The 27,675-nt window shown below is 40.1% G+C and overlaps 1 protein-coding gene across 1 annotated transcript in view; it reads left to right on the top strand.

Moving 5' to 3' along the window:
• ARSB (arylsulfatase B) overlaps window positions 1-27,675 on the top strand; it is an 86,765-nt gene that overhangs the window by 40,256 nt on the left and 18,834 nt on the right. Inside the window, exons 5-6 of the mRNA XM_060761616.2 lie at window positions 3,826-4,069; window positions 7,935-8,005. Of these exons, the coding sequence (XP_060617599.2) occupies window positions 3,826-4,069; window positions 7,935-8,005 (315 nt within the window). The remainder of the gene's footprint in view (window positions 1-3,825; window positions 4,070-7,934; window positions 8,006-27,675) is intronic.

Raw genomic sequence — 27,675 nt, 5'->3', positions numbered from 1 at the left:
AGGAAAAACTATACTCCTTACAAGTTTCAGGCTTATGAGTTGTAAAAATATTCAGCAGGAGGGGATTCAAGCAAGTGGATGAAACTTATATTGGTTAATCTCCCATAGATTTAAGGAACAAGATCAAAAGGAATAATATCAATCTGGCTGACAAAGCAAAATTAAATTGTTAATTGTTATCTGTCTTATTAATGTACTTACAGTTTGACATATACTTGCACTTCCAGCAAGGCTTTGAATGGAATTAAACACGATAAATGCTAGGACTGTCTACAATACTCAAAAAGTGTTGTCGAAGGCTTTCATGTCCAGAATAACTGGGTTGCAGTGATTTTTCTGGGCTGTATGGTCATGTTCCTGAAGCATTCTCTCCTGATGTTTCACCTACAAAACTGCAAGGCCATTCAATGCTAATCAAGGTGGCCAATTAAAACATTCACACCTAACTCAAACAGACAAAAGTTCTTTCTCCCACCCTGGACATTCCACAGATATATAAACCCCATTTCCTAGTTTCCAACAAACCTCACAACCTCGGAGGATGCCTGCCATAGATGCAGGCGAACGTCAGGAGAGAATGCTTCTGGAACATGGCCATACAGCCCAGAAAACTCACAACAATCCTGTGACACTTGATTTTTTGTACTTCACTACCTGTCAGAGGGCTGCTGACAAGATCACAGAGAACTGCTCATTACTCCTTGGCTTGACATATTAAGTGATGGGTTGCAGATGTGTTTCTGGCCTTTGAAGTTTAATCACCTTGCCAGAATTTCCATATCATGAGATACAAAGCAGGGTGCATCTTAATGGAGGCAGCTCATTTGAGAAAAGAAGTGTATCTCTGAATCAACCAAATCAAAGCAACATTGTTGACTCAAATCACCACTATATCAGATGGAATGTCTCCTTGATTGACACTTCTGTAGGAAGATTTAGGACTGTGACAAATCTTCATATGGGACAGATGGCAATTTGTTGAAAAATTTAAAGGGAAAAAGGATGGTGTTACTATAGGCATCTGTGGAGGAAAGGTCAACAAGAGGGAGGGGAGCTTTTTTCATGTCAGAAGCTATTTGAGAAACTGGTGTGAGAGAATTGGCTGTCTGCAAGGACGTTCCCCAGGGGAAGCCCAGATGTTTTGATGTTTTACCATTCTTGTGGAAGGCTTCTCTCATGTCCCCGCATGGGGAGCCGGAGCTGACAGAGGGAGCTCATCCACACTCTCCCTGGATTTGAAACTCCAACCTTTCAGTCTTCAATCCTGCTGGCACAAGGGTTTAACCCATTGTGCCAACAAGGGCTCTTTGGGGAAAGGACTGAAGAGATTTTGATAACAAGAACAGTAAAGATTGAGGAATTCTGTATTGTTTGCTTAAACTACAAGAGGATTCTATGAAGAATTGTGCAAGTGGGAATGTGCAAAGAGTATTGTTTTTCTGCAAATAATCATACTAATGCAGATGAGTCGAAGTGGATTCTGTAAGTCAGGAAATGACTTCCATAAGCATGATCAGGCTATTGTACAGAGCATTACACAAATATGAATGGGCTTCTCTGCAAAGTTTTGAAAGTCTCCTTTTAAATAGACCGCGGGATCTATTACAGTGTTTTAACATATAAATGCATTTCTGGCAGTCTATGATCCCAGCTATAGGCCTGGGATCCCAGTGACTGAAAATTGATCCTTGGAACTGCTCAAGTTGCTCACCCCTTTGTTAAACAATGCAGATGTGATGGCATGCCCAAGCTTTTGGGAAAACTATAAAACTGTAGTGTCTGGCTTTACTTGAGGGCTTTCTGTATACCTTCTGTTAAGATTAAGACCCTTAGCAGACAGAGGAACTTTAGATAACCAAAATGAGTTTACTGCAAACAAGATGAATAAAGGTTTAATTCCACCCAGGACTATCATAAGGTAACTCAAAACAATACATTACAAAAGAAGCCTTTATTGGCTGCAGTCATCTGGAGTATTCTGCTTCTGGCGCAAAGTGATGGTTATAAATTGTCTCAATCTTCTTTCTTGTGAAGCATAAGCTGGTCATAAGCTTCAGTTGTCCTTTGGACTGGTCGTATAAAAATACTGCTGAATGCAGGTGGTAAGGATGCCTGTTTTTGGATTGCTTGGGCCTAGGATACCAGATAATACCCCAAGCCTCTAGTGCAGTGGTTCTCAACCTGGGGTCCCCAGATGTTTTTGGCCTACAACTCCCAGAAATCCCAGCCAGTTTACCAGCTGTAAGGGTTTCTGGGAGTTGAAGGTCAAAAACATCTGGGGACCCCAGGTTGAGAACCACTGCTCTAGTGACTGTAGAAAAGGGAAGGAGTCCAGCAAGAGAGCTCTATACAGACAAATGGAGTAGACCAACTAACGCTGACCTCAGGGGGGATTTTAAGTTCCATTCAAAACTAATACAAAGGAAGGTATCTACACTATTGGGGAAATCTATGAACAGCAGGAACTGAAGCAGGGGAGAGGAAAAGGCAGAGCCAAGACATCACAGCAGATTTGTATAAGATAATTTTAGATAGTTGTATATTTTCCACAAACCTGAAAGCACTGCTACTATGCATACCATTGAGTTTTAATACATTTATACTAAACCAGCACTCAAAGATTTCAGAACAGCACTAGGAGGAGATATCTTACATTTGCTGTCAGTTAAAGCTATTACATTGATGTTGCTGTGTGCCTTCAAGTCGTTTTCTACTTATGGTGACCCTAAGGTCATGGATTTTTCTTAAAATAATTTGTTCAGAAAGGGCCTATGTCTTTCCCTGAGGCTAAGACAGTCATTAGCCCAAGTTCACTAGTAGGTTCCCATGGTTGAGTGAGAATTCAAACCCTGGTTTTCTAGCATCCTAGTCCAATCACACTGGCTCTCAATCTATTATTACTGCTGTCAAAATCAAAGAAAGGTATTATGGTTCAGGTACACATTGGCACCCATTACTCTGAGTAAATATAGCTGCAAGGTGTTAGAAACCAACTTTAGGCTCCTGGACCAAGATATGCTGTAAAATATATTAGTTGATGTCTTAGCTAGTCAAAACATAGGTATTAATGGAGACCCAAAGTCCATCTCCTTTCACTTAATATTTACAGCTCAGAGAGAATGCTGGGTTTTATAATGCAAGCACTGAAAATATGTCAAAATTATGTCAGAATTACTGCTGTTAAGGAGTTTGATTAATATGTCTGCCTGAGTTCCTTGTGCTCTTGAGAACAATACATCCATAGTATCGTAAACATGATTGCATTAGATCATTGATGGTTTTGCTGAGGGATTTTAAAGCTGTGTTGGTGGTGACCTCATTGGGCATGTTAATCTGACAGGGACTGCTGAGCTTGCAACTGATGTACAATTTGGCACACAGTTTAGAAGTCAGAGATGAGTGCTGGAGAGCCACATACTCTATTCTGCTGACACAAGTTCTGTAGTGATTCTGTGCAATAGATATCAATAGTAATTTTCAAATGTTTGGACAGAAAAATGCATCAGAAACTGTATGAATGATAATTTTTCTTAGCTGTTGATCAAAAAAACTATGACGTCTGCTCAAAAAACATTGGATCCGATACTGTAGATCAGTGGTTCTCAATCTGTGGCTCCCCAGATGTTTTGACCTTCAACTCCCAGAAATCCTAACAGCTGGTAAACTGGCTGGGATTTCTGGGAGTTGTAAGCCATAACACTTGAGGATCCACAGATTGAGAACCATTCCTATAGATACTTATAGATGTTTTCCAACTCTATGATTCTGATTCCATGCCATAAATATTTGCCAAAAAAATACTTGTTCTTACCAAATATGTTTCAGATAATGGAGGCCAAACTTTAGCAGGTGGAAACAACTGGCCATTAAGAGGGAGAAAATGGACACTCTGGGAAGGAGGAGTCAGAGGCGCTGGTTTCGTTGCAAGTCCTTTACTGAAACGAAGAGGAGTGGAAAGTCATGACCTTATCCATATATCTGACTGGCTGCCAACGCTGGTGAAACTTGCTGGAGGATCCACAAATGACACCAAACCTTTAGATGGTTTTGATGTGTGGAAAACACTAAGGTAAGGCCTCAATACCCTAAAGTCACCAGATCTGTCTAAGGTGGGTCAGCCCTGGTTAGTACCTGGATGGGAGACAACCAATAAATACGAGATCTTGTGAGCTATATTTCAGAGGAAAGAACTGTCAGAACCCAATGTAATTTGTAGGAGCAACATATATCAGTATGCAATTTGAAGGCACACATGTAGAAACAGACACAATACTCTCAATCAATCATCCGAAGCAGATCCTTTAAAGCAGTGGTTCTCAACCTGTGGGCCGCGGACCACCAGTGGCCCGTGAGGACAAAAATCTGATCCGCGAGCCTCATTCCTCTTTATTTATTTTATTTTATTTCTGCTCCTTTAGTGCCACCTGCCACTCCTTCCCTGTCACTGACCATGGCACATGTGCTGTATCAGAAACTAGAGCTGATGTGGTCTATCCAATGCAATTTTCTGAATCAGCACTCCAGACAAAATGTAAAGTTGACCAAAAACTCATTCTTAACCCTTTTGGTACTAATCTTGGAGAGTGGTCTCTGGTCAAAGCGGTCCCTGGTCAAAAAAAGGTTTGGAACCACTGCTTTAAAGACATTCTCCCTGGTGGATTTTGCAGGACCCAACCCATTATTAATCAAATGAAAAAGAGAGAGATATCTTTAAAAATATTTCAAACTGCAGTCAGATACACATGCATGTTTTTGTACACTTACTAAGATGATCATAAAGAATATGTGCTTTACAGTGGGATATCAACACAAGTGTTTAAAAAAGAGAGGTTGGCATTAGGATGGAATAAAGCAGTATAAAATGTATTCAAGAGCACATTTAAATAGATGGAACTTTGAATGTTGGATGAGGACTCAAGGAGTCCAGGGGTTCTAGGTTTTATATCTGGAAAAATAAATATGAAAGAAAAAATAAATACAATTTAACTACTGTATTTGATATCAGAAAACATTTATGATAGAAACCTCATGAGCCAGCATGGTGTAGTGATCTGACTTATGGCCACTAGACCACACATGACCATTGTGTTAACAATCAAAACTATTCATGTCAACTGTCTAGTCATTAGAAAGTTCTGCCTTCTATGCCCCACTACCTGCCTGTTGTTGTTGTTGTTGTTGTTTACCTTCAAGTATTCCTGCCAAACAGTGACACAGACTTTTTTTCTCAGCCAGATTTTTCAGGGAGAATTTGTCCTTGCCTTCCTCTAAGGTTGAGAGTGTGCAATTTGTCCAGGGTGACTGAGTAGGCCTCTATGGCTGAGCAGAGATTCAAACCCTGGACTCCTTGAGTCCTCGTCCAACACTCAAACCACGACACGATGCTCCCTCTTTAATCCTCCCCTTCTCCTGTAACTCTCCATATTATTTGCAATGGAACCAACATTCCCTAGAGTGCTAGTTGTTTAAAGAACGTAACCAGATACATTCTGGCATGATTGAAAAGTAACTGGTTTTCAATATCCTAAAGTAAACAAGGTAGAGGAGGTGATAATTGCTTAATTAAGCTATCCGTAGTACAGAAAGTGGTTTTCAGTCTTCTATTGTTTCAGGGAGGGCATTTAATTGAAACTGTAATGCCTGGGTTTTTTAAAAATAGATTGGATTAAGGTGTCTAAGTTTTAGCAGTGTGATATATGCATTGTGTGATTTATAGAATTCTTGGTAGACCCCCATGCAAGAAAAACATCTGCAGCAATTATAGTTTTGTAATAGGGTACATGAAATTGACCACAGTCTCCTCCTTGCTTGAATCTGTCATGCATCAGTTACTTACAACAGCTTTCTATTAGAGCTCTTTAAACTATTTTCGCCTGCCTGCGGTGATGTTTTTATTATTTTATCTGGTTGGACAGGCATCTCCTGAGATGCTTTGGGTATTGAATATCCTCCTGCTCTGGGAAACAAAGAGTTGTGTTGTGTTTCACGAACCACCGGGCATTCTCTAGCCATTTGGTTCTGTGAACTTCCGAAGAGGTCAATGTAATCATATTGTTGCCTTTGCTAAATTCTTGTTGTGTTGTTATTATCCGACCTTTTCCCCAGTCTGAGAACTCAAGGCAGCTTACAGAGTTTAAAACAGATACAGCTGAAAAAAAATCACACTATACAAAAGTTAAAAATATAATTAAATGAACAATAGACGTAAACTCAGTTCAAAGCATGACTGCTGAAAAGAAAATAAATAATGCAGCTCGTTCTGTTATGTCGCTTTCCCCTTAAGCAATCTGTCCTCAACTTTGAAAGGCCTTTCAACACAAAAATGTATTCCTCTGCCTTTGGAAGTATAGGAAGGAGAGTAGCAGTCTAACCCAGGTGCTTCAGAGCCTCGGAGCAGCCACTGAGAAGGCCCTCTCCCATGTTCTCACTTATGAAGTTGATGAGATGGAGAAATGGACTTCCCCCTGAAAATCTGAAAACATAGGCAGGCTCATATGAAAAAATATTGTCCTTCGGATAACCTGGACCTGAGTCATATAAGGCTTTATGGGTCATAAACAACATTTTGAAGTGTGATGAAAATAGACAGGCAGCCAGCTGAGTTACTGCATTGGGGGATTTTGTGCTCTCTGTAGCCAGCCATGGTGAAGAATCAAGCTACAGTTCTTTATACCAATCTGAGTTTCTGAACAGTTTTCAAGGGCAGCCCCACATAGTGTGTTACCGTAATCAATTCAATAATACACTAGTTTGCCCTCAGCCAGTTCATTACAACTTTATAACGTATACAGCTTCTTTAGCTTGAAGTGGAAAAGAGTAATAGAACTGGGTGTTATCTACCTACTGATAACAAATTCCAAAACTCCATAACAGATTTTATTATTTTAGTGGTTTCATGTATATGTTAAAAAGCATAGAGGAGAAAATGAAATCCTAAAAGACAAAAAAAGCCCAGTGACCAAGGAGTTGAAGAGAAACTTCTGAGAGCGTGAACAGCTGAAGCCTCTGCCTCCCACCACACATTCCAACAAGGGGACCACAATTCCGTGGTCAATGGTATCATATGGCCAGAGAAGTCAAGCAGAACCAAGGAGGATGCAAACCCCATGTCTCCACAAGGATGGTTGGTAGAGACAGGATTTCTCAGTGTTTGCCTATACCAGTCATGGGCAAACTTTGGCCCTCCAGTGGTACAATGGGTTAAAACTTTCTGCCAGCAGGACTACTGACCTGAAGGTTGGGTTGCTGACCTGAAGGTTGCCAGTTCAAATCTGGGGAGAGTGTGTTTGAGCTCCCCCTGTCAGCTCCAGCTCCACATGTGGGGACATGACAGAAGCCTCCCACAAGGATGGTAAAACATCAAAACATCCAGGCATCCCCTGGGCAACGTCATTGCAGACAGCCAATTCTCTCACACCGACTTGCAGTTTCTCACTCCAAGCGACTTGCAGTTTCTCACTCCTGACAAAAAAACAAAACAAAACACCAGGAATATAAGCCTTCTCAGTGGTGCCCCTTTGGTTTTGGAAACACTGACTACCTTCAATCATTTAAAACAAATTGAAATCTTTTTGGTTCGGGCATGTTTTTATTTTTATTTTTTTGTTATAGTATTACTGTGCTGTAAAATCTCCTATATTGACTTGTTATTTTTTAGAGGTATTGAGTGTAAATCCCATTGAGTATTCTTTTTTGTGGGGAATAACAATGTACTCATCCTAAAATTAAATAAATAGAGTTGCATTTCTCAGTGCAGATCAAAGACACTCGCTATGTTGTCCCCAATTTTGTGCAGCCTTGTACAATTAATTGGTTAACAGACTGCCATTGTTCATTAGAAAGATCATAACAGGAAGCATTGAAATGGTAGGCATCTGTTTCTCTAAAACCACGAAGGAAGAAATGTAACATTTTCTCTAATACATTTGTTCTAGTGAAGGAGAACCATCACCCAGAAAGGAGCTGCTTCACAACATAGACCCTCTTTTCGTGGACCCATCTCCATGTGAGTTTGTGATTTACTGTTGGAACTCTAATATATCTCTCTGAAGCGAAGGCAATATAAGGGAGGGGAGGGATTCTCTCTTAATGCAGGTTTTATTTTTCTCTGGGTGGAGAAATTAACACCAGCCATTTTGCCACTTTGCCATAAAAAGTTGTAGTGATCTCATCTGCAGAGCGTAGTTTACTACCTCCTAAATCATTCCCAGAGTTTGTTGCATTCTCTTGCGGCTCACAGTTACTTGTATGTAAAATGTAATGTAAGCCTGAATGTGGAGCTGTTGACAGATAGCCACATGCCTTCAGTACCTAGTGAGGCACCATGCCAAAGACCAAATGGCTTCCAGTGCTGAGAAATGATGGTTACCTCCTGATAGTGATGTATATGCATACATACGTCATTTCATATATAATAAAAGCATCATTGTTGACCTTACAGATGAGGGATGAACAGAGGGAGGCTTTCCTTCTAATGTGGCTAAGACGTTCCAAATCCCATAGTTGCATTTGTTGTGTAATCACATGAGTCTGAGATTTTGCCAGTGCTACCTCTCTGATGTCTTTTTTACAACTTCCCCTAACTATGTTTTGTTTGGTTGTTTGAATTTTTTTCTCCCTGTTTAACTAGAGACAAAGCTTTTCAATAGGGGGTTTGTTCTAAGAACATTTTAATTGGAATACACTCTTTTCACGCTCTCTCTTAATTCCTTAATGAAAATACGATGTAATAACTAGGAGGGTGTCCAAAACCACAGATGGCAGTCTTCCCCTGCCGGGTTCCCAGATCTTCGGTCTGCTTTGCACTCCTCCCTTCCCCTTTCTCCTCTTCCAGAGTGGAAGTTAAAGATGCAAAATGGGGAAAGAGGGAAAAGAGCAAGCGTTTGGACTGAGGAACCATACTGGATGAGAGTATGCCTTGTTCCCTTCTGCCCTCTTGTCTAAAGGACATAGGGCAGGCATGAAGCCGGGGGGGGGGGGGCTTGAGGGACTTCAGCCCCCCCCCCCCCCGAAATTCTCATGGTGGTTCGCGAAAAAGCCTTACTGGTGCATTATTTAAACTGTTATGTTTATTCATATCATGATCTGATCACCATACTCAATATATCCCATATGCATGGGGGTATTGGGGTAATGATACAAAAGGTTTGCTAGGCTAGACCCTCTTTCACTCAGACTCAGCCCCCCCCGAAACTCAGCCCCCCCCCGAACCTCCCCCCCCCTGAAATTTTTTTAGCCCCCCCCCCCCCCAAACGAAATCCTGGCTACAGGTCTGACATAGGGATACACAATTGTGTGTGTGAGAGAGAAAGAGATAATGAAGGGCAAAGCTCTTGGTTAGACCTCATGGAAGGAAAAAGGAAAGGGTGGAAATAAAATGTACTCTGACTCTTGGCCAGGCCAAAAAGTATACTGCCTCCAAAGTCATACATGGTGTTCTTAAGAATATATTTTTGGTCTTTCTGGTGCCACAAAAAAAGCAATATGAAGTACCAGCTGGAGCAGCTGGCTTACTATGAACACTCTTGGAGCCACATGCCAATGCAAACCTCCTCTTAGCTGCATGTGGGAATCCCTCCGTATTCTTGTTTGTGCCATATGGTTTGCTAGGTGTGAAAGCCATCAATCCTGAGAAAGGAGAGACAGCTGTGTGAGAGAAGACTTCCGTGTGTGCTGTGCCCCAGACATTTTCTCCCTATTTTCTTTACACTCCAGTCTTCCTCAAAAGAAACTAAGGTGGCAAACATTGGTCTTTTGGGAAATCTTCCATGCAGATTTACTATATAACTGTAACTGCACCAAGGTCACATTTCAGAAAGGTTGCTGTATCCTGTGTCTTTAAGCTAAATTTTGGGGATCCCTATTCTCCTGCAATCAAGTCCAACCTGGGAGGCTTCCTAATGAGTCTCTCCTGGCAAACGATGCCTCTTTCCTTTCTGCACAACTGTTGAGATTCTGGTTTCCATTTTGATTAGCTAGTTTACTTTCTCTTTTAGTTGGTTACCAACATGTGGTTTGAATTTTACCCATTAGTTCCCCCTTCCGCTGGCCTTTAAATGACCTGCTCATCATTTATCAAAGCGTAGCTTAGAAGCAATGAAAAGTAATGCAAAGTAATTGTAGTTAATTCTTTCCCCCTTTTTTGGGTAACAAGTAGACATTAAAAAGGTATATTATGATTGTAATGTAACAAAGGATAAATTCACTTCTTTTGTGGTTCAACTGTAATATTGGTTTGATTATTTTTGTGGCTATGAAAAGTTTATAGCTTAATTGAGAGTATTTTGTACTATGAGAGTACAGTCTCGATTGTTCTGGTGTATGCATTTTAGAAAACTAAAAACCAACCATCTAAGGCTCCTTTACGCAGCTGAATAAAATCCCACATTATCTGCTTTGAACTGGAATATGTGGTAGTGTGGACTCAGGTAACCTAGTTCAAAGCAGATGTTATCAACCTGTGGGTCGCCAGGTATTTTGGCCTACACCTCCCAGAAATCCCTGCCAGTTTACTAGCTGTTAGGATTTCTGGGAGTTGAAGACCAAAACATCTGGAGACCCCCAGGTTGAGAACCACTGTTTTAGGTTATATGACTCTGTGGAAGGGCCTTAAGTTACATTTCAATAACAAGAAAAGAAGAATAACTTTTGTAATTATAATTGCAAGTAACTAAATACAAAATAATTTTTTTAAGAAACTAGTCTTTGGACTTCATTACTTTTCAAATGAAGCTTTCCAAGCTCCATGTGGAATTAGTCAAAAAGGGCAAAGGAAGAAGGGAAGCAAACATCTTCTCCAGGCACTTTTCAACCATCTAGCAGTGTCTAGTCAATTTCTCCAATTTTCCCACTCCCTAATCTACCTGAAATGGAGGAAGTAAACTAGACTTACATTGCTCTGGTTGGTGGACTACATTGAGAGAAGGCAGAGAGTGTTCAGTTCCCCACTTATCTTGTTGTTGTTTTCAGAGACTAAGGATTTTTTTTTTGAAAGGATAAGCTGGAGTCAAAACAAGCTTGAAGATCTAAGTTTATTTTTGCAGCCCCTTTTCTTGTCTACAAGGCTATTCTTGCTTTTCCAGTCTCATCTGAATCCTGTCCTAGAGTATTTATGATTCATATAAGATATTGCTCTGGTAGATCTGCCACAGACATTGTGGAAGATCTACCAGGCTTTTAAAAACAGGGCACCTTGGAAGTCTCCCATCCTTATATGTGTAGGCTATATTCAGAAGAAGGAACTGGCAGAACCACCTCTGCACATTCCTTAAGAAAGCACTATGAAATCCATTTAGGTCAGCAGATGACTTAAAGGAACATCCACATATATACACATATGGATGGGAGACCTCCAAAGCAACCTGTGTATAACAGCCTAATAGCACAACTGTGTTTTCAGTTGCCCATGGAAAGAGAGCAAGGCAGGATCCATCCTGGCCTCCTTGGGGAAGGAGTTCCAAAGAAATGGAGCAGTCACTGGGAAGTCCCTCTCCCAAATAAGCCTGTGAAGGTGGTGGGACAGAGAGATGTCCATAGATCTTATTAGGCTCATAAACGGAGATACAAATATTCTGGAACCAAGCCATGGAGGGGTTTATAGGTCATCACCAACACTTTGAATTCTACTGGGAAATGGACAAGCAGTTATTGGAGTTTTTGCAACAAGAGAATTGCATACTTTCTGTAGCAGTCTGGCTTCAGCTCTTTGGACCAATTGAAGTTTCAGAATATGGTACTTTTCAAGTCAGTCTCATGTAGTATCCTATTGGGAAGTAACCAAGACATATGTTATGATGCTTCTGCATAAGCTACATGTTTTATTTACTTATTTCATTAAATATTTATGTTTGCTATTCTAGCAGTTGCAAATACAACTCTCAAATAAATGAAAATCAATATTAGAATAATAAATGTAGCAATAAATAACAATGAAAAATTCTGTGGCAAAGTCATAGAAATACAAAAAAAAGCCAAGACTAAACAACATAAAGCAACTAAAGTAAGACGAAACAAATCAATGTTTCTAAGAGCTGCTGAGCAAAGCACCCACCAGGGAGGAGACTCTCTGATATGTGGCTATTATAGCAGAGAAGACTTTATATCTGGTGATTGTCCTTCTTAGTTCAGGAGGACAGGGGCTCTAAATAATATTCATGTTTGTATGGGAAGAATAAAGGCTTTAGGTAAACTGTTTCCATGCACAGTTCAAAGTGCTGGTTATGACCTTTAACGCCCTAGATGGTTCAGGTCCAAGCTATTTGGCTGATGCATCTCCTTGTACGAACCTGCCCGGGCTTTGAGATCTTCAGAAGAGGCTCTTCTCTCTGTCCCACCTCCATTTCAAGTTCAATTGGTGGAAACGAGAGAGGGGGCCTTCTCTGTGGCTGCCCCTCAACTTTGGAACTCCTTGTCCAGGGAAGCGAGAATGGCCCCCTCCCTGCTGTCCTTCCAGCGACAGGCTAAAACCTTTTTTTATTCAGGCAGGGTTTTAAAGATGAAGATGTTTAAAATCTAGTCAGGGGCCACTGTGGTTTTTAACTGTTTTGATGGTTTTTAATGGTGAATTTTTTTTAGTCCTGTATTTCAATTTATTTTAATGTTTGCATTTTTTTAGATTTTAAATTTTATGCTAAGGCTTTTATGTCAAGCTGCTTTGAATCCCCTTTGGGAAGAGAAAATGGGGTATAAATAAATATAATAATAATAATAATAATAATAATAATAATAATGGGTTGTAAGTTTTTCGGGCTATATGGCCATGTTCTAGAAGCATTCTCTCCTGACGTTTCACCTGCATCTGTGGCAAGCATCCTCAGAGGTTGCTTGCCATATATGCAGGCGAAACATCAGGAGAGAATGCTTCTAGAACATGGCCATATAGCCCGAAAAACCTACCACAACCCAGTGATTCCAGCCATGAAAGCCTTTGGCAATAGAATAATAATTAGAGCAGTATGATTCCACTTCAGCTTTCCTGTCAACATCATATGATATCTTGGGATTTGCAGTTTAGGAAGAGACCTTTAGAATTGTCAGCCAGAGAGCACTTCACGGCCCACTAAACTACATGCCTTGGGTTTCTGTAGGAGTCATACGTGACAATTAAAGTGGAATTGAATGCTATATATGTGTAGTGTGAAAGGGAAAGAACAAAAAACCATCATTTGGTTCGCATGTGGCCACAAAACCACACTTTGCCCACCCTTGAAATACAGAAACACTATGATTATATGATAGGTATATGTTTTGAATTAAATGGATTTTCGAGCACTGGGAAGAATATTGCAGAATGTACACTTCATGCACATTTGTTATAACTTTGCATCGTTCCTTTAAAAAACAAGTTACTGACGGCTTGGCAGCTGTGAGGATGATGTCAGCTCTTCCATTGTGACGGATCTGCTTTCTTTTAGATTGTCTTATGGCATTTTATCAAGTTTCAGTGATTCAGCTGAATTAAAAACCAACTGGATCTAAGTCAAAAACTCCCTTAACTGCTAAACCAAACATATTTCTGGCCACGCAATCATTTCTACATGGCCTATTGTACAGCAGCACTCCGTTATCAGCAATTTTATTTTTCAGAATATAAACTGAATGATGTCATGAAAGGAACTAAATCCAAACTGGAGCTGAGGGCTATTAATCATAATCTGTCAATATACTTCTCCATGTGGCCTTTTAAATCATATATAAATCAAGAAATGGTCAAAACCTTGGCAAGAAAACATTATTCTTATCAATCTGAAATTTTTGAAAAATAACAGGAGTTTCCAAAGGAGAGGGTGAACAATTTTGGCAGGTTCAGGGCCAATTTTCTATGTGTTGGAAGTGCCAAAACCAAACAAGGAAAAACAAAATGAGAGTCAACTACAAGCCTTTTTGGCATTGAAATACAACCTATTTTAAAGGTGAATAGCCATACCTGGATGCTTCCAGAACAGTAAATTTTGTTTCTGGAGAAGGCAGGAGCAGCATCACCAGAGGTGAGCTCAGTGACTTCTCTTGTGTTCCTTTGGACTTCCTGAAAGGTGAAGACATGCCTACTAGTTTGACACTTGTGTTCTTGCAGGTTCAGTATTTGATATTTATTGGTATTGCACTGCCTCTTATCACAAATTAGAAAGAAACCTACCAGGCAACAAAGAAGGAAGGAACTGTTTGAGGTAGTTCTCTTGGAGAGCCCAGTAAACTCTGGACAATTTCCTCCATGGCCAACCACTGGAGGTGCACTGGGATACTCCAACAAGACATACAAAAGAAACAGCAACAAATCCTATCAGCACGAACACACCCCACCTGGCCACCAAATATTGCCATAAATTGGAACCAGTAATTTGCATTCAACATTGTACCCAAATATTTGTGCGTTAGGGGTCATTAATGGATTGCTTCCAGTTAAGAAGCATTGATTTCCCAATGATCCAACACCCATACAACAGTGGGAGAGCTAGTGTGATAATGCTCAATCAAAAGTGGGCACAATACAGTGCAACTGAGATGTTATTTATTTATTTACTGTATTTATATACCACCTTTCTCACCCCCTAGAGGAACTCAAAGCGGTTTACAACATACTAATGGCAAAAATTCAATACCAACATACAGTACACAAAGAAATCATAATAACTAATTACTACAAATAACTATGAACTTAAAATCATTTAAAACCATTAGACATAAGACATAAAATTTAAACATTCAGACAAGTTTAAAATCATCCTAGTAGAAACATTAAAATCCCATGATCCAGAAGTTGTATACCATAACCATTCCAAATTGTCATTGCACATGTTCCTTAATTATTCTTTGTATTGCATTATTTATTAGCCAAAGGCTTGATCCCACAACCACATCTTTGGTCTCTTTCTAAAGGCCAGGAGGGAGGGCGCTGATCTAATCTTGCTGGGAAGGGAGTTCCAGAGCCAAGGAGCCACCACTGAGAAGGCCTTGACTCTCATCCCCGCCAAACGCACTTGTGACAGAGATGGGACCAAGAGCAGGGCCTCCCCAGATGACCTTAACCTCTGTGATGGTTCATAGAGGGAGATAGAACAACATCATCTCTTAATATCATTTGTCCACTCTGTTTAAAAGGTTGACTTCCGAGCTTAAAATGGATGGGCTGACATATGAAGACTTCTGAGTAGGAAACTTGCAACATCAATCAAAACATTGCATATTTCACCTATGACAAATCAGATGTGTATTTCTCATTGTGAGTGCCAATTTGCAAATGGTAGGTACTAGTAAAGTGAGGTTGGGCACCATGCTCTAGGAGCCAAAGTTCTTACCTTCCCCAGAAGCCCACATGCTATGGGCAGAGCTCAGAACCCAGTGAAGGCTTTTCTCAGATTTATTCTCGGATTATATAAATTGTTTTCCACACAGTGCCAAGAGTCAGACAGTTTTCTTTGCCCTGACCCAAACTTCTGCCTGGGTAGTTTTGGCATGCAGGCCAGATTTAGTAAGGGGCAAGATGGGGCCAATGTGACTTCCATATTCAACATGGAGGTTTCCTTAAGGGACATCAAGCTTGTATGGAATTAGGGCAATTCGACTCACAGAGTCATAGAGTTGGAAAAGACCTCATGGGCCATCCAGTCCAACTCCCTGCCAAGAAGCAGAAAAATTGCATTCAAAGCACCCCTGAGAGATGGCCATCCAGCCCCTGTTTAAAAGCCTCAAAAGAAGGAGCTTCCACCACACTCCAGGGCAGAGAGTTCCACTGCTGAACAACTCTCATAGTCAGGAAGTTCTTTCTAATGTTCAGATGGAATCTCCTTTCTTGTAGTTTGAAGCCAGTGGACAAATAGCCCTGCTTCACTTCTAGGGGGAAGGGGAATCATACAGTAGCCTCAGCACTACTTAGCAGTCAGGCTGGGTGAACGGATTTCATTGACCAGTATGCAGGTCAACTGATCAATATGTTGCTGTTGGATGACAGACAGGTCAGTCAATGCCTTGATCTAGATCAGTGGTTCTCAACCTGTGGGTCCCCAGATGTTTTGGACTTCAACTCCCAGAAATCCTAACAGTTGGTAAACTGGCTGGGATTTCTTGGAGTTATAGGCCAAAACACCTGGGGGCCCATAGGTTGAGAACTAGTGATCTAGATCCTTGCTGTGGGCCAGGCCTATTCATCTATAAGCAATAAAACTGTAGCTTTTCCTGTTATAATAAAATATAGTCTGTATTCATTCTTGGTAAATAAAAACATCACACCCACTTTAATATAGCAGCCTTTAAGTCTACCCATCATAATGAATTTAGTTTGGACATATTTGCACTTAAAGGCATAGATCCAAGTGGCTGTATAAAATACTATTTCTTAGTATGAGCCAATTTAATCAAAATTTGTGGTACTACTCTTGATATTGTCAGGTGCGTTACTTCATGCATTGTACTAATAATGGCCAGAATGAGTATCCACAGGCTGAAATCCTGCTCTGTTATGTATTATTACATATAGAGTGGACCAAAATGTCAAATAAGCACATTGCTTGTAGTTTTGTGCCTAGTGTTTTGTATGCTGGTCGACTAATTTCATTAGTATTTGCACATCAATGACCAATAGTCAAGTAGCTGTCATGGGTGAACATCATCCAGCACTGTCATTAACTAAAATTAATTCATTATGTAAATGAAAGCAGATGGACACATGTGCACTTTTAAAACCCTCATAGAAGATAGAAATAGAAATGAGCCAAGTAGTCATTACTCGACTGCTCGAATGCAAAGTTTGGCTTCTAGCTTGACTGAGCAAGTCATGAGAGCTTTGTGAACTGGCTCATTTGATACAAGAAAGAGTTAGGACATTTGTGCTGCATACTGTGTTACCCAATGAATTGTGTTATCTCTTGATAACCAATGGATTATATTGCTTGGGAACTTTATTGTCTTGCATTCTGCCATATGCCAATTCTGGAAGGGTGCCATTGCTCTCAACACTATCCACTATCACCAGTTACTGTGTTTGATATGGCACACCTTTCTAGCGTTGTATGATTTTGCACTATAGTGAAGTTCCCACATTGTTCCCGAAAACAGCATATGCTACCTGTGATGTCAGTACCTTCAGAACTGTGCTCTTTTGTATGAGTGCCATAATTTATTGTGGAATTGCCAATTTCATTTTTAAGTAATATTTTACAGTGTGTGGATATTTAGTTTATAATAAATCACTCCTGAATTCCATTGACATTATATATTGCATATGTTGGAAACACCAGAAGAATTTGTCTTTATTATGGGACAGTTAGCTCCTTTGGGCTCCATTTTTCACAGGCTGCACAAGGGCTAAAAGAGATTCTGTGAGTTATTAAATAGCTCAGTTGATTTGTGCCACCCCTTTTTTACACTGTTGGGTAAAATATAGAGCCAATATAAAGTGAACAAACACTTTGTTTGTTTGTGTTATGGTGATGGTGGTGTACATGAATGTGTGTAGTAGTCTATATTATCCCTTTTTAGAATTAATAAATATAATAAATATAATAATAATAATAATAATAATAATAATAATAGTAACAGCAACAACAACAATAATGTGACAAAGAACTGGTGGAATTACAAGCCTGAAAAAGTTACAGAAAATGAACACGTCAAACTACTCTGGGACTTCTGAATTCAGACTGACAGAGTTGTGGAACACAATACTCCTAACCTCATGATAGTGATAAAAAACCAAGTATGGATTGCCGATGTCACAATCCAAGGCGACAGCAAAATGGAAGAGAAACCACTGAAAAAGCTGACACAATACGAGGATTTAAAGATCGAACTCCAAAGACTGTGGCACAAGCCAGTCAAGGTGGTCCCAGTGGTGATCAGCACACTGGGTGCAATGCCTAAAGACCTCGGCCTGCACTTAAACACAATTGGTGCTGATAAAATTACCATCTGTCCGTTGCAAAAGGCCACCCTACTGGGATCTGCACGCATTATTCACTGATACATCACATAGTCCTAGATACTTGGGAAGTGTCCAATGTGTGATCCAATACAACAACCAGCATAGTAATCTTGTTTGCTGTGTACTAATCTTGTTCTGTTTTAAATAATAATAATAATAATAATAATAATAATAATAATAATAATAGCAACTTAAATCTTGTGTCCCACCCCATCTCTCCGAAGGGACTCGGCACAGCTTTCATGGGGTCCAAGCCCAGTCAGAGTTAAATATAGCACAATAATGATTTCTGTAATCCTACAGAGACATTCACTAAACACGTAGACAAGAAGGAGCAAGTTCTGGATGTACAGGAGCCATTCTTTCATTCCCAGAATCATCTGAAGACCACATCATCTCCATTCAAAGGTGGATTCCTTAATCTAGAGCAGTGGTTCTCAACCTAGGGTCCCCAGATGTTTTTGGACTTCAACTCCCAGAAATCCTAACAGCTGGTAAACTGACTGGGATTCCTGGGAGTTGTAGGCTAAAACACCTGGGGACCCACAGGTTGAGAACCACTGATCTAGAGGCAAACCACTCCTCCTAAAACTGTGTTTCTCTAATTTTAAGAAACACACAGAATTTCTCTGGAGAAACCTCTCCTCTGCAAGATTTCAGGTGCTACAACAATGGCTTTCGAGGTCTACATGAATTGAATGATTCCCTCACCAAGCGTAGTAGGAGCCTCCAGTGGCATAATGATTGAAACCTTGTGTCATCAGGACTGCTGACCAAAGGGTGGCGGTTTGAATCCAGGGAGTGGGGTAAGCTCCCATCTGTTAGTTCCAGCTTTCCATGTGGGGACATGAGAGAAACCTCCCACAGGCGTCCCCTGGGCAATGTCCTTGCAGATGGCCAATTCTCTCACACCAGAATTGACTTGCAGTTTCTCCAAAAAAAAAAACCCTCAAAAAACAAACCAATCTTAGTCCAATATTATGTGAATACAGTGCTGCGTATGCTATGGGACTTTGTTATCTTCTCCTTATCCTCACTATCCCCTGCCCCTTTTGCACCCCAATTTTCTCAAATCCTCCATATCATATTAGGAAAGAATGAGATACAGTAGAGTGGAAAACTCCCACTAGTGGATGTGATCTTATCAGTAGGACATAATTAGATGGTCCCAGAGAACCTTGGCAGTCAGACTGCAGAAGATGAACATGACTTCTGGTTCTACATAAGGCAACCTTGATTGTTCCAGTGCATGCAATATATCCTTTCCAACCCTGCATCCATATTTCCTTTTGTTTCATATTTGTTTCAGATTGTTATGTAACACTGGATGGAGGAAAACTTCCCATATTTGTTCTTTTCTTGTTTTCTTATTCTCTTTTTATAGCATTGGTTAAGAAATAGAAGCTGTAGCTATCTTGATTTTCCCAGATTGTTGTTCATAAAGTCAATTCTTTAAAAAGTGGGGGTTTTTTTTAAAAAAAGTGATAAACAAAATTTAAAATTGTGGCAAATATTATTACAATCACATATGTCATTACTAGATCAGGAACATATCTTGATAATCATCTACTGTTATTTAAGCCTTTCATCTTGAATCAGAGCCTCTTTGTATAAAACTGATATTATTGGCACGATAAAGAATAAGTATATCTAAATACTAGGAGGTAGCAATTCAGCTGATAAACTGAAGAACATTGTTTTGGGTGGGGGTTTTTAAGACCTGGGGGCATTATTGCCATGACAGTAATAAATAAGAGTCCAGATAATAACCAGATTTTCATCAGTTCCTTCAAAATCAGTATTCCATTAATTTTTCAAAGGTCAAGGTCACAGCTATTCCTCAAGCATTCTTATTTTAATAGAGTAAGTGAAAGTGTCTGAGTTCTGCAGAAAATTCATTATCGCCATAAAGCAGCAAAAGGTCACAAAATGTCTTTCTTCACTGAAGTAGCAAAAATTTTATTTCTCCAATAATTCATTATCACAGTGGAGCCTGAAGGAGCCCTTGACATTTCAGCATCCTCCTCCTTCAGGGGAAATAATTGTTTTCATATATCATGATTTAGCAAATGACAGAAAAATTAGTGAAAAACAAACACAAACCTTTCTGGTCTGGGAACCATCTGTATTACTCTTTGTTCCTAAAGCTTTACCTCCCCATCCCCATCTTCTGTCACTGATGCTCTCTGCATCTTTGCACTTCTGCAAAATTGCCGTCCGGATCTTTGAAGTCTCTTCTAATGCTTAGCCAGAGCTTGTAGGTGTGCTGTCCAGATATAAAGCTCCTTGAGTTAAGGGTAAAATTGTCTTTCTGGAAAGGCACAGAGGTTCAGTTATCTTGTTGTTTAATTCCAACAGCAAACAGACCAGCCAAAGCTGAGTGTACCTAATCTTCGGTTGCACCTAGTGACTATCATACTAGGTGCAGGGATTGTGGCAAAATATTGACTATGTATGTAGAAGAGGGCTGCAAAAGTGGTGTCCCTTCACATGTTATTGAACTCCACCTTAGCTCTAGAGCAATGATTCTCAACCTGTGGGTCCCCAGAAGTTTTGGCCTTCAGCTCCAAGAAATCCTAACAGCTGGTAAAGTGGCTGGGATTTCTGGGAGTTGTAGGCCAAAACACCTGGGGACCCACAGGTTGAGAACCACGGATCTAGAGGCTGTAAAGTAGCGGTTCCCAACCTTTTTTTGACCAGGGACCACTTTGACCAGGGACCACGCTCCAACATTAATACCAAAAAGGTTACGAATCAATTTTTGATCAACTTCAGATTTGGTTTGGTTATTTGGGGTGCTGATTCAGAAATCTGCATTGGATAAACCACATCAGCTCTAGTTTCTGATGCAGAACATATGCCATCCAGTAATCATCATCCGCTCACCCACAGAAAACCATATTTAATAAGCCTCAGCACTGTAAGAGAGTTTTGCGAGACAGTTGTTCTTGTTGCAACGTTATAGTAATGGTGAGGCCATGGAACATATTTTCGTTCTTGCAGGCCACTGGTGGTCCACTGACCACAGGTTGGAAACCACTGATGTAGAGAGTCCATGTTTAGATTATTTGAGATGGTTTTAAACAGTTGATTTTAACGTAGTATAATTGATTTTAGTGTTTATGTTTGTTTACAGTTTATGTTCCCGCATTGAATGTTTGCCGTATATATGTTGTGCTCTGCCTTGAATCCCCTTCGGGGTGAGAAAGGCAGAATATAAATGTTTTAAATGAATAAATGTCCCTGCCATTTCCAACTGAAAGGTTCTTATATTAAGCCATATAAAATAATATTACTGTAAAGCTAAAGAGCCACTCCCAATGAGATTACACAACACTGAGCTAGATGGATGGATGATCTGAATTATTATAGGGTAACTTCTTTTGTGTTGCTTCTGGGCATATAAAATACCACAATTATTAATAGCTTTATATTCCATGAATCTGTCTAAACATAATCAGAGCTTGGAAATGTTGTGCAATAAGAGGGTTGTGATTTGATGCAGCAACTAAAAAAGCCAATGCATCAATGGGAGTATGAGTGCTGAGATTGAGGGAAGTCATAGTCCCACTTTGTTCTGCCTTGGTCAGACCTCACTGGGAGTAGTAGTAGTAGTAGTAGTAATAATAATAATAATAACTTTGTACTGTGTTCAGTTTTGGCCTCTGCCATTCAAACTGAAATGAGTCCAGAGAAATATGAACAAAATGATAAAAGGTCTGGAAGCCAAGTCTTATGAGGAGCAGCTGAGGGAGTTGGGTATGTTTAGTTTGGAGAAGAGAAAGTTGAGCGGGGACATGATAGCCATGTTTAAATATTGAAAAAATGCCTCACTGGGGAGAGGGCAGGTTAGACTGGATGGCCATTGTGGTATTTTCTAACTCTGTAATTCTATGAATCTATAACTTTGTATAAGGGGCATGCCTCCATATGTTTTTGGACTATGTCCTTTATCACATTGGTGATGCTGATCAGTGCTGATAGGAGTTGAAGATCAACAACCTCTGGAGCGTCATTGGTTGCCCAGTCTTGATTTGTTTATGTGTGACATTTAAAAGATTCACGATCCTTTTGATCAGTTGTTATCCCTTTTTGTTTTGTGCTTGTTTGGGGTTATTTTAGATAGAAAGGGACAGGGATTAAGCTATCAGGTTTGTAATTTCTTTTATTTGGATGTCTCTGTGTGTTTTTATCTATTTGTAAAATATAATTCACTGCTGCAAACAAGGAGAAAAAACACAGAAGGATTTCATAATGTTTCAGTCTAGGCACATAGACAATACACAGATTAGGCAAATTGTTTCTATAGACCTAACGTCGTATGAGAAGCTTTATTAATAGCTATAGGTCGCATTGTTCTTGGAGTTGTCTCAGTGAAGCATCATAACAGTTTATATTTCGTCTCATCTGGCCATTGTAGTTTATTCACATGCATTTCAGTATTTGATAGCATTTCCAGTACAATGTATTCCATATAAGAATAATACTTTATTTATATCCCGCCTATCTCCCCGAGAGAGCTACAGTAATTGTTTCAGATCATAAAACTTAATGTACTAGACTGACATTTAGTCAGATTATTGAATTCCTTAATGTACACTTTTGGGGTAAACATTTTATGTTGAAAGAAGCACACAATTTGGAAGCGTGGATGATGTCCTAGTTTGCATTTTAGGTCAGGAATTTACATCTATTCTCTCAGTGCTCTCTCATAATTTGTAGACCTTCATTTATTATCTCTGTCCCCTTCCATCTCTTCTTTGCCAGACTACATAATTTTTGTTGTTGCTTTTCGTTCCAGAGGTTAAACTCCCAATTTTTCTTAAAAGTATAGATTTCAGTAACAATGTACAAATTAATTTTCAGAGCTGTTTCAAAATTGCAACTAAGTATATGATATATTCTGCTATTGACCTTTAGACTATGACTCTGAATGGCATTATTCATTGAAATGTATTTTATTATGCTTGTTATGTTTTAATGTTTAACTTATGTTTTAACTGATGTGGCATGTTTTAAGGCACCTTGGAGGTGCGATTGTAAGCCACTTTGAGTCCCCCTCAGGGTAGAGAAAGGTGGGATATAAATAAGGTAAAAAAATAAATATTGTTCTGTGATTGCATTTCTACATGCATGCAGTCATGTGTGCCAAACTTTTCCAGCTCCAATAAAAATAGTATATTAAGATGTAAGCTTTTTTCTTGATTCATTCACTAGGTAAAGATAAGGTTTTCCCCTGACATTAAGCCCAGTCGTGTCCGACTCTGGGAGTTGGTGCTCATCTCCATTTCTAAGACAAAGAGCCGACATTGTCCGTAGACACCTCCAAGGTCATGTGGCCAGCATGACTGCATGGAGCACTCTTACCTTCCTGCCGGAGCAGTTGCTCACAGTTACATGTTTTTGAACTTCTAGGTTGGTAGAAGCTGGGGCTGACAGCGGAAGCTCACGCCACTCCCTGGATTCAAACCTGCAACCTTTCGGTCAACAAGTTTAGCAGCTTAGTGGTTTAACCCACTGCGCCACCAGTTTAACCCACTGAGCCACTGCATGCCTTCAATTTAGCTACATTTCTTTTAACAGTGGCAAGCTTCCTTGAGACCTAGATTGGGGAAAAATCATGACGATAACAATGATGATGTTTACATGTACATTTTAGAAAGTATACATCTAAATAACTAATTCCCCAATATCTCTCCTGTGATTCTGTATCACTTCAAGTGAGTGGCACTGTACAATCCTATACAAAAACAGTATTACATCAGAAATTCTATTTGAATAGACTCTTAATCTACTCAGCATTTTAAACACTTTTTTAAAAGAAGTGTATTAGATATATGAGAAGGGGGAATAAAGAATGAATAACCCATCCTTTTGTACAGATGTAACTGGAACAGGAAAACCATTGTTGGCAGAGCCCTACTGAAATCTTGAACTAATGAATGGAAACATTCTGGAAGCAATTATTTTACAAGCACGACTTTTTTGTTTTTTAAACCTTTCCTTTTCGTTTTTAAATGTTTCAGCAGAACTGCCTTTCTGTTGAGGATATCTGTGACAGCAAACACATTTCTGAGCCCAGATGGTCATGGGACCATACGTTTGAAAACATTCTTTTGGGACTCTACTTATGAAGTCTCAGATATTTGGGAATGTTGTATGCTATGGTAGAGAGATCGGTGGTTATGTGATGTTTTAAACACTGGTTTAATACAAGTACTTTAAAAAAAATTAATTGGGTGGAAGCCAGTGTCACACAAGCAGAAGTCCAGTGATCCTCCTACTTCTTCCGGATCTCCTTTTCCTTTCCAGTCCCCATCTCCAAATGTACTCTAGAGACTCCAATAAATATCTAGAGCAGATTTTGAATATATGCAGCATGCAACAGGAGAGAGGAATCCCACCTGCACCAGTTTCTTGAGTGGAGGACTTCTAACAGCAGTGTAACTTTTGTGGACTTCTTCCTTCATAGCTTTCAGGCTCCTGCAAGTCCACATCAAAATGGTGAGGGATGAAAGCCAAGCCAGATGATTGATGCAGGAGATTGCATAGGGAGGAGCAGAATTTTCCAGAGACTCTCCTAATATCTGTTTTAGGGTGTTTCAAGTATAATCAAGGCAGTGATATCATTTTAGACTTTTGTGTGAGGCAGTGGTTCTCAACCCAGGTATTTTGGCCTACAACTCCCAGAAATCCCAGCCAGTTTACCAGCTGTTAGGATTTCTGGGAGTTGAAGACCAATGCATCAAAACAAGTCCCCAGATGTTTTGGTCTTCAACTCCCAAAAATCCTAACAGCTGGTAAACTATCTGGGCCTTAAGCAATATTCACACAAAAGTCTAAAATGATATCACTGCCTTAAGACATAGAGTCATGGCCTGAATCCCACATATTAATTCTCCTTTTATCAGCCCTGTGTCAGAAAAATGAGATGGGAGAGTTGGGGAGAAATCATCATCTTTATTTCTATATCGCTCTATCTTCCCGAGGGGACTCAGGGCGGTTTACAACAGAAAACTGGCAAACATTCAGTGCCGGCATAACATAACAAATAGATCAAATAATAAACAATAAAATAAAAAAACATCAGGTGTACTTATCGAACAACTCAGAAATAACATTAGAAATTTAAATATATAAATCAAATATGTAGGACAGGCTTACTAATAGATCTAATAATAGCAAGCAGTTAATACATTAAATGTAAAAAGGCATTTACAAGTCAACAGGGCTGAGTCAGAGTGTTTAATTATTATATTGCACAGTTCGACAAGTTAAAAAGGACCTATATGGGTCTAGTTACCATCTCCCTCCCCAACCCACCTCTCTATTCCCTCCTCTTGACGTTCATTCCTTATGCCCTCTCAGAGATTCCTAGATCCCCACAATTAAGGAGTCCTCTCAATACTATTTATTTATTTATTTATTGTATTTGTATCCCATCCTTCTCAACCCCCAAAGGGGGACGCAGGGCGGCTTACAATTGATGTATTTCTAGGTGCAAAGATTACTGCAGATGCAGACTGTAGCCAGGAAATCAGAAGACGCTTACTTCTTGGGAGGAGAGCAATGTCCAGTCTCGATAAAATAGTGAAGAGTAGAGACATCAGACTGGCAACAAAGATCCGCCTAGTCAAAGCCATGGTCTTCCCTGTAGTCACCTACGGATGTGAGAGCTGGACCTTAGGGAAGGCTGAGCGAAGGAAGATCGATGCTTTTGAGCTGTGGTGCTGGAGGAAAGTGCTGAGAGTGCCTTGGACTGCGAGAAGATCCAACCAGTCCATCCTCCAGGAAATAAAGCCCGACTGCTCACTGGAGGGAAAGATACTAGAGACAAAGTTGAAGTACTTTGGCCACATCATGAGGAGACAGGAAAGCCTAGAGAAGACAATTATGCTGGGGAAAGTGGAAGGCAAAAGGAAGAGGGGCCGACCAAGGGCAAGATGGATGGATGGCATCCTTGAAGTGACTGGACTGACCTTGAGGGAGCTGGGGGTGGTAACGGCCGACAGGGAGCTCTGGCGTAGGCTGGTCCATGAGGTCACGAAGAGTCGGAGACGACTGAACGAATGAACAACAACAAGATGCCAACAAAGAAAGAGAACACAACATTTAACATGAACGAATCAACAGCTATAAAAAGCTATTTAAAAGGCAATAAAATACATTAAAATATTGGTCCTTAAAATATTAGTCTGAATCCGCAAATCTAAATCATAGTTCAGAGTTCCAGTCCAAGGTTTCTTAATTAACAATTCTCATAAGTCATTACAGTTGTTGGTCAGCCAGCTGCCCAAATGCTTGGTCCCAAAGCCAAGACTTGAGTTTCTTCCTGAAGGAGAGGAGAGAAGGAGTCACCCTGATTTTACTGGGGAGTGCATTCCACAGGCGGGGGCCACCACTGAGATGGCCCTGTCTCTCGTCCCTGCCAATCGCACTTGCGAGGGTGGCGGGACCGAGAGCAGGGCCTCCCTCGACAATCATAAACTTTGAGGTTCGGACAAGTAAACTAGGTCAGAACCGTATAGGGCTTTATAGGTCAAGACCAGCACTTTGAATTGTGCTTGGAACTGGCTGCCAACCATTGGGCTAGTTGGAGTTTCCAAACAGTCTTCAAAGGCAACCCCACATAGAGTGTGTTCCAATCATTTATACGGGATGTAACAAGAGCATGGACCACCGTGGCCAGATCACACTTCCCAAGATACAGGAATGCCACCCAGGTCTTCGTGGGGAGTATAAACTGTGGTATGAGGTCTTTGGGGAGCCAGATGGGGGTGTTTTTTTTTTTTCTCATTATGGCTAAGAGTCTCTATCCATGTTGGTAAAAGTCCTATGGTGTCAAGATCTTATTGAGTGGCTTAGCATAGTTGGATTGCACATAAACCCGGAGCCTCAAGCTTATCTAGTTCACTGGCCTTGCCAACCCACCCCGACCCAGAACTGAGACCCAAATTAATATAGCCAAACCCATCCTGAACCCAAAAAGAACTGACAAGACCAAAAAAAAAACCCCTTGTAAATGCGATGGTAAAACTTCCTGAACCCAGAAAACTCTAGCAAAGGCAATGGTAAGGCTCTAATACAAATACTACCCACTGCATGCCTGCAAGACAGGGAAATTTTCCTTGAGCAGATTTTTTAAATTTATTTATTTTGATTACTTCTACCCCGCCCTTCTCACCTCCGAGGGGGGATTCAGGGCGGCTTACAAAGAAGGCACAATTCGATGCCTATGTCAAATATACATACATACAAAACAGCAATTCAACAATTAACAGGTTAAAATCATCAGTACATAACACAATTTTCTCCCTTGGAAAAAAAATTAAGCAAAGCATACCTTCTGAGGGTTTTCATTTCATTTTCCAGGCTTTTGCATCACAGAACATGCTCTCTAAATGCTTTATTCCCACCCTTTGGTGGCAAATTTCAGGAGCAGTTGGAAGATACAGCTCTTTCCATTGTCTTCGGGTTTTGATTGCAATTGTAGGGAGATCATAAGGTACACTAAACAGGAAATTTCCTTCCTTGTCTGTTTTGGTTTTCCTGGTTAATTCTGCAGTTATGTTATGGAACATTGTCCATCTTGTTTCTCAAAAATGTTTTGCTCCATTTTTATTGCATTTTATACATGTTGCCTAGAGTTGTGGAAATAAATAATCTTTAAAAACAAATTAATGTTTAACCAACTATCCAGAGGCACCTCTCCAGCAGTCTAAGACAACAGAGAGCTGACACTGTGTCAAGATGCATGATTG

The sequence above is a fragment of the Anolis sagrei genome, chromosome 2, assembly GCF_037176765.1.
Source record: "Anolis sagrei isolate rAnoSag1 chromosome 2, rAnoSag1.mat, whole genome shotgun sequence".
Taxonomy (NCBI): Eukaryota; Metazoa; Chordata; class Lepidosauria; order Squamata; family Dactyloidae; genus Anolis; species Anolis sagrei.
This window is presented reverse-complemented; position numbering and strand designations above follow the sequence as displayed.